Consider the following 7,323-nt stretch of genomic DNA (forward strand, 5'->3'; position numbering starts at 1 on the left):
CTGATGTCCAGCTGTATGTGGAAACCTGACATACTCAGGTTGGCTGTGTTCTTCAGGCCGAGAATGCGAAGCTAGGCTGCCATCTTCCCAGTTACCCCTGTCTGTTTGCAGCATTGCTAATTCTTAAGAAGATTACAAGTTGCAGCAGGGTGAAATCATATTAGTGTTTGCTAAAAGTACTTCTTTAAAGTCAAATAAGTGTGGAATGTGTGGTAGTACAAAAATAGACCAGGATATGGTGAGGCAAACATACCACTTTTATAATACTCATCAAATGCTTACTTCTCTGTAGGAAACCAGGATGCCAAGCCCTAGGGTGAGGTGAGCCTAAAACCTTTAAGTCCAGGCTGAATTCTCTGCTAAAGGGTGGGGCGCTGAAAACAATGGCTCTGATAATCCCTGTCTTGCAGAACACTGCCGGACTGGCAGGAGGAAGTGGCCTGGTCATAAGTGCATGTAGCAGGAGGCCTCCAAAGATGGCGCGGACCTAGAGCCCTGTGATTCAGCAAGAATTCACTTCACTTCTTGGTCTGCAAACAGCCCGCCAAAAGGAGCCCATGTCTCCATACCCTGCTCTCGAGCCCAGTGACTGCTGACAGACTGTGTGGCATGGACCAGTCAGAAAATGATATGCTGACTAAAGGGACTTGGGGGTGGAGAAGAGGGAAATATAAGGCCTGCCCCCTCCTGCATTAAATGAGCCTGCAGCACCTCGCCTAGTGCTTGCTTCTACCCGACTCCCGGGGTCTGTGTGTGTCGTGACTCCGCACCTCTTGCCCCCCCTAATCGGCAGGGGACCTGATCCAGGTTAGGGTCTTCACAGCTGGCCTGAGGAGAACCCGCAACAAGTGCAGGCTCCTTGCTCTGTGGGAAAATGTCTTGGTCAACAACCCTTAGCTCATCTCTCCTTGTCCTGAACAAATAACTCAGCTATCCCTGACTAAGAGATTAGGCCAGGTTAAAGGTTTACTCCTGAGCTAAAAGCTAAAAGTTTACCATGCTTTTAGCTCTAAGAAAGAAAATATTGTGGCCAATAAATTACTGGATGGGCACTGATAACCTTGAGTAAAAATTTAAGAATCCTTCTGGTGCCAACTAACAGACTAAATGTCCTGTTTCTTTGTACCCTAAACCTTTGTATGTGAGTGCCATATCCCACCTGATTGCTAGTTCCTTGGGATGTATAAAAACCATCTGAATTTTAAAATAAATTGGCTTGTTGAAAAGACACAGGTCCCAGGGTCTAAGACTCTATCAAGTCCTCTCCCCGAAGCCAGTAGTTCCCCCACTAAGCAAAGCAAACCAGAGTCCCGACACTTCTCCCTCCCTAGACACACCATTCATCTGGTTATTGCAAGCTGGTTCATATTACTATTTTTCATAATAGTAATGTTAACTAACCTCTACTAGATGTCTACTATATATCAAGCACTGAAATGTTTTCTCTGTATAAATTTTTGTAATCCAAGCTGGCATGATGACATTTACCTTTAATCCCAGCACTCAGGAGGCAAAGGCAGGCAGATCTCTATGAGTTCAAAGCCAGCCTGGTCTACATAGTAAGACTCTGTCTCAAAAAGAGTTTTCTAATCCTCTCCGAGGCCCATGAAATAGGCACTAATATTTCCAGTATATTACCATATGGAGGCCTTGGAGGGTAAGTCACTTACTGAAGTCACACAGCTAGTAAGATGCTTTGTCCCCCTGAGAGTGACACTTCTCTTCACTGCCAACTCTACCTAACTCAGGCCCTCAAGGAAAGAGACAGCTACAGAGAGAAGCGGCAATGTTTGTCCATGTTTGACCCTAGAATATAGAGCTGTAAGTGAATGTTTCAAACTGTTTTAGTTATCAAATTAAAGCATTAACATGGATTTAGGAGAGAATACAAATTAAATTGCTGAAAACTATTTACAAAGACCTGACTCAGGTCCTATCCAGGGTCCACCTGCAAATAAAATGTTGTTTCTGTCCCCTAAGTAATCTGGGGATGTAGTTCAGTTGGTAGAGTGCTTGCCTAACATGCTCAAAGCTCTAGGTTTGACACACAGCACCACATAAACTGGACATGGTAGCACACCTGTAGCACCTGGAAGGTAGAGGCAAAAGGGTCAGAAGTTCAGATCATCCTTAGCTACATAGCACATTTGAGGCTAGCCTGAGCTATGTGAGATCCTGTCTCAAAGACAAACATAGCAATCTAAAGTAAATGCATTTATTATGCTAGCAATTAAATACAATAAAATTTTGGTTGTGTTTTTGAGATAGGGTATCCCTGTAGCCCTAGCTGAAATGGAACTTGCTATGTAGACCAGGCTGGTCTTGATCTCACAGAGAACCACCTGCCTCTGCATTCCAAGTGTTGGGATTAAAGGTGTATACCACCATGCCCAGCTAAACATAATAAAATTGTACGGCCTTTTAAGGTACGTGTAAAGTACTATGGAACCACACATGACAAAAATGTTAATTTTATAGTAGGATAACAAATCTTTTCCTCTCCTTAATCAACAGTAGAATCACAGACAGAAAGAAATGCTACTTTAAGAGTTTTTTTTTATTAGAAAGTTTATTGCATTAATCTATAAACATTTGGCGATACAATTGACAATGGAGACTAACGCTGGTGAGAGTTTGCCTTTGGAAAATAGAGATAGTTTAACACTTGAAGCATTAATTTTGTTTGCTATCACCAAGTAAATTCTACTGCATTTTGAATTTTTCCTTTTAAAATATGTCCTGTGATTTGATAATATCAAAACAAAGCCAAAACAAGACTGAACTGGAATCAGCAGGCCTTGTGCTAGTATACCTAGATCGACAGGACAGTAACAGTGTAGCTGGCTGTGTGTTATCCCCTAGTTCATAAACAAGCAACTCCATACCAAGTCTACATACACTGTCATGGCACGAAGCCTGTAAGGTCAAAATATCTCCTAAATATTTAGTGGGAATGATAAAGATGTGTTACCTAAGGATAGAAAATTCATTATTTAAAAAAAAAATCCCTAAAAGATTGGTTTTTTAAATGATTCTTGTCTTTACCTGTAAAGTGAACTTCTAATGTTAATGTGAATTATTATAAATGGTATCGTGATGCTTTTAACTTTTAAAATATTTTTGGCTAAAAAGTTCCCAACAATTAGCACTCTTGAAGCTCACTGAGATCAAGAGGACCACACTCTCATAAAGCCCTCTGCACTTCTCAGGGTAGGTAGTCTTTATGCTAGTGGAGCTGGCTGAGATACCTTAGATTGCTCCACTTTTGGGGTACTTGGTAATTATTCACAAAAATATTGCTAAACACATTAGGCTCTGTAACTTTACTAATATACCATGGGAAAGGGACTCATATCAAGCATTATAAATAATTACAAAATTTTCCTTATCATATAATTAGTGACACATACATATTCTTCTAATTAAAGCAAGAATGAGTTATCATTTGAGGTTATTGTTTGGGCAAGTTCTGATGTACTTTTATATAAATATCAGCAATTCACAAATTTTCTGAAACATCAGCTTCTAGGGAAAGAATAATAGTTAGGCTCACGTGCCTGTATGAATGTCTTTTGCAAGGTATCACCAAGCTCATTCAGTGCTTTTACTATCAGAGGATACAAGAGATAAATTACACTAAAATATCTAGAAAATTCTGCTTTCTCTCCAAATGCTGCGCAGGATTTTACTGTTTCTGAGATTTTTGAAGAGTCAGGAATGAGCTCTGCTAAGTTGGCACTAGTTGCTCTGAGTCTACCTGCTCTGCAGTCTTTCCATGTAAGTCCCTGGTACCTTTGCACACCAAGCTTGCTTTCTTTTAAGACTTTTTTTTCTGTTTTTTTTTTTTTTTTTAATGGAAGGAGGGTTTCCCTGTAGCCCCAGCTGACCTGGGTCTCACTATATAGACCAGGCTGGCCTCAGTCTCATAGAGCTCTGCCTGCCTGCCCCTATCTCCTGAGTGATGGATTAAAGGCATGCCACACGGGGGAGGAGAGGTGGTTTTTGGTTTTGCTTTTGTTTTATTTCTCCCCCCGGCCGGATCCATACCTATCTCTAGGGTGTAATAGAGAAACTCAAACTTACCATAGCACTCTAAAGAGATGATCCTTAAGAGCTTAAGAGAAAAAGGGGACAAGTGGCCATCCTTTTCTTACCAATCAGGACTCCTTGTGGCTGCTAACCCACGTGTGTGTCTCAGTTTGATGCTGGTCCCTGAAGAGTAAGTCAGTGGCTGACTGCCGAAATAAATCAGTTGCTTCTAAACTTGCCCTAAGTGTGTCTGCTGAATTATTTACCTGACCAAAACAACCTACCATGACAGGCACAGGTATATGACAGGAAATGACTGGATATTCCACCTTGGAGACTGACAGGGACAGCACTGTATGCATACAGCTGGCAGATGGGTGTGCCATATATAATTAATAATGGACTTGGACAGGATGTCATATCAGTTCCATTTCTGTAAAATATCGAAGGCTGCTGCTTTCTGTTATGAAGATGTAGCTTCTCACAGTCTTTCAACTCCTCTGCGGGCTCATGTATATCAAAGAAAAAGACCCTGACTTTCTTGAATCGTATTGGCTTTCTCATGAGACAAACACCTTGGAATGAAGATGTTTCTGCATAAGTGTGCATCAGGTGAGCATATGTTCTAGTCTGTCGGGAACAGTCCCATTTAAACCCACTGCAGGAGGATTATTAATGATGCCCTTGCTTATTATTGAAAGTATCCCAGTTTGAATGGTCAATTATCTGATGACCATAACGAGTCCTTAGTCAAATCAGGCTATAGACTTACTGTTCCCCTTCCCCCAGTTTAACCAAGACTAGGGGAACTACAAAACAGAGGAGCTTCACTTTGAAATATTAAAAACCGCCCCTCCAACCATCAGCATTCACCTGTAACTACTGTACTATTGTAATAATGATCAATTTTAATAGATTCAAATTATATATTTTCATTTCCTCCCTCCAAAAGAAAAATAATGCATTTTTGTCAAGCAAAAGATGAAGGACAATAATGTAAGGAACAATAAACACACAATATTTTCTCATTAACAGTCCAAACACTACAAAACACAGAATATACAACTTAATGAAAATACAAATTAATGAGAAATGGGGTACAGATCACATTAGCAATGCAAAAGACCAGCTTAAGCATAGTTTCTCTAAATCAACAATTAATAATAGGAAAGTGCCCTTTTTCCAAATATGCACAAAAATATTTCAGTCACTTCTAGGAAAAATTAATGAAAACATTCCTCTAATTCTATATATTACAGCATGTACTACTAATGGTTTACCAAACTTATGCATCTTCTTACACTTAAATTTTATACCCTTTGCTAGTCATTACACACGCACTCAATCCAGTCTGTCAAAAATATAATTATTTCATTTCTGCATTTGTGAATTACTGATATGGTATGAATGTCACATGGCAAATATGGATGATAGATGGATGGATGTAGAATGATGTCATGATCTGAAGCAGGCCAAGGGTCAAACAGAAATATCACCTCTGCCTGGCACATTTATGTACTGTTTTTTTTTTTGCAATACTTTATTTCTAAAATAACTTTAATTTTGCATTTCTCATTCTAAAACAAAACAAAACAAAAAGCCCTAAATTTTTTGTATTTGAATTTGCTACCCACTACTAGTGCTTACTCAGTTATTCAGTCCTACCATGCTTCCTTCCGCATCCAAACAGTCCCTGCAGTTCTGGGTCCAACTGGAAAACCAATCAAGAGGGATGCAGTATAACACACTCCTTGTCTTCTACATGATTAATAGTTTCCACTTTTATTGAGTAAATTTATGGTAATCTGCACAACTCTCAGATGGCTCTATGGTGCAAATGACAAGCATTTAAATGTTTATTTTCTAAGTGACAATCTCAGTGTCCACTCCAATCTGTGCCTCTGAAGGAATTTTGGCAGGTTCACCCCTTCAGTCAACACCTTAAAACAAGTCATGCTTCATGGGTACAGTTCCTAACCTAAGTGCAATGGGAGGTCATATTGCTATCTCCTCCCAAGCCACCTGTTCACAACACACCTATGATTGATGTCAGCCTCACCTTGAGCTTTCTGGTATGTGTTCAACAATTGCTTATCCGAATGGCTAACATTCACCTATGGTGGCAAACTGGAGGATGGGAAAGAACTGAGCTGCAGTTCTGGAAAGTGTTTCGGTGGTCCCCAGTGGTCCTTTGGTGTCATTCACTGCTGCTGCTGCTGCTACTGCTGCTGCTGCTGCTGCTGCTGCTGCTGCCGCTGCGGCCACTGCTGCTGCCACCCCCACCTCCATCCTCTCTCTTGGGGGAGGATGAACTGTCCCGTACTGGCAGCAGGTCATAATGGCAAGGGATGTGACTGTTCTTGGGGAGGTCATATGGATCTTGGGTGAGATGCCCATTATTGATGAATGCACCTTGGACAACACTCACTGTAGGTTCTGTGATAAACCAGGGATAAAAATTTTATCAGTAAGAACAATTCCTTTAAAGATGGTATTTACTACAAATATCAAACACAAAAGAAGCACTTTTTAAAGACGCAGGGAGATAGCTTCTACAACATGACACTTTTATAATCATGGAGCAAACTCTACAGTTGTTAGACCAAGCTGACACTTAGAAATGGTCTTTATAACAAAGGACGACCATACTGTTGTATAAAGAAATCAAGGGAATGTATAGAAACTCTGAAAATGAATCACTGAAAACACCTTGAGAATAACCTAACCCAGCCCTCCAATTGTACAGGTGAAAATACCAGTGTTCTGAAAGGTTAACTCAATTCAGGGAAACACTCTACATGTTCACAGCTTTTGGACTTTGGCCTAACCTTTTGGGCTGCCTTCTCATCCTATTATGGTGGACTTAAGGAATAATTTAAGAGGAGATTGTTACTGATTAAAATAAATAAGTTCATTATAGTTTCTATATTAACATGCTATCTTGATACTTCAAAAATAAATTGTTATCTTTCAAAAAAAAAAAAGGTGCTGGAGAGATGACTTAGCAGTTGAGAGTACTTGTTGCCCTTCCAGAGGACCAGTAATTGGTTCCCAGCACCCAGGTCAAGCAGCTCACCACTACCTGTAACTACAATTCCAGGGGAACCAATTCCTTCTTCTGATCTCTGTAGGCACCCATACACATGTGTGCATACATACACATACACAGATAAATAATAAACTAATTTTTAAGATAATTTCATTTTATCATTGATATGTTTGTGGCATAAAATTACTAGCAATAAATTGGTTACTTCATTTACAAGTGGCAAACAATATTTTAAAGTTTATATA

At 39.9% G+C, this 7,323-nt stretch overlaps 1 protein-coding gene across 3 annotated transcripts in view; it reads right to left on the reverse strand.

Moving 5' to 3' along the window:
• Positions 1 to 5,550: 5,550 nt before the first annotated feature.
• Positions 5,551 to 7,323, reverse strand: part of Megf10 (multiple EGF like domains 10) — a 189,588-nt gene continuing 187,815 nt past the window's right edge. For all 3 annotated transcript variants that reach the window (XM_029567413.1, XM_029567415.1, XM_008840931.3), the window contains one exon: positions 5,551 to 6,465. In XM_029567413.1, the coding sequence (XP_029423273.1) occupies positions 6,227 to 6,465 (239 nt within the window). In that variant the 3' untranslated portion in view covers positions 5,551 to 6,226. The remainder of the gene's footprint in view (positions 6,466 to 7,323) is intronic.

Source organism: Nannospalax galili, unplaced genomic scaffold (assembly GCF_000622305.1).
Source record: "Nannospalax galili isolate Female #2095 unplaced genomic scaffold, S.galili_v1.0 scaffold490, whole genome shotgun sequence".
In the NCBI taxonomy this organism is placed as follows: Eukaryota; Metazoa; Chordata; class Mammalia; order Rodentia; family Spalacidae; genus Nannospalax; species Nannospalax galili.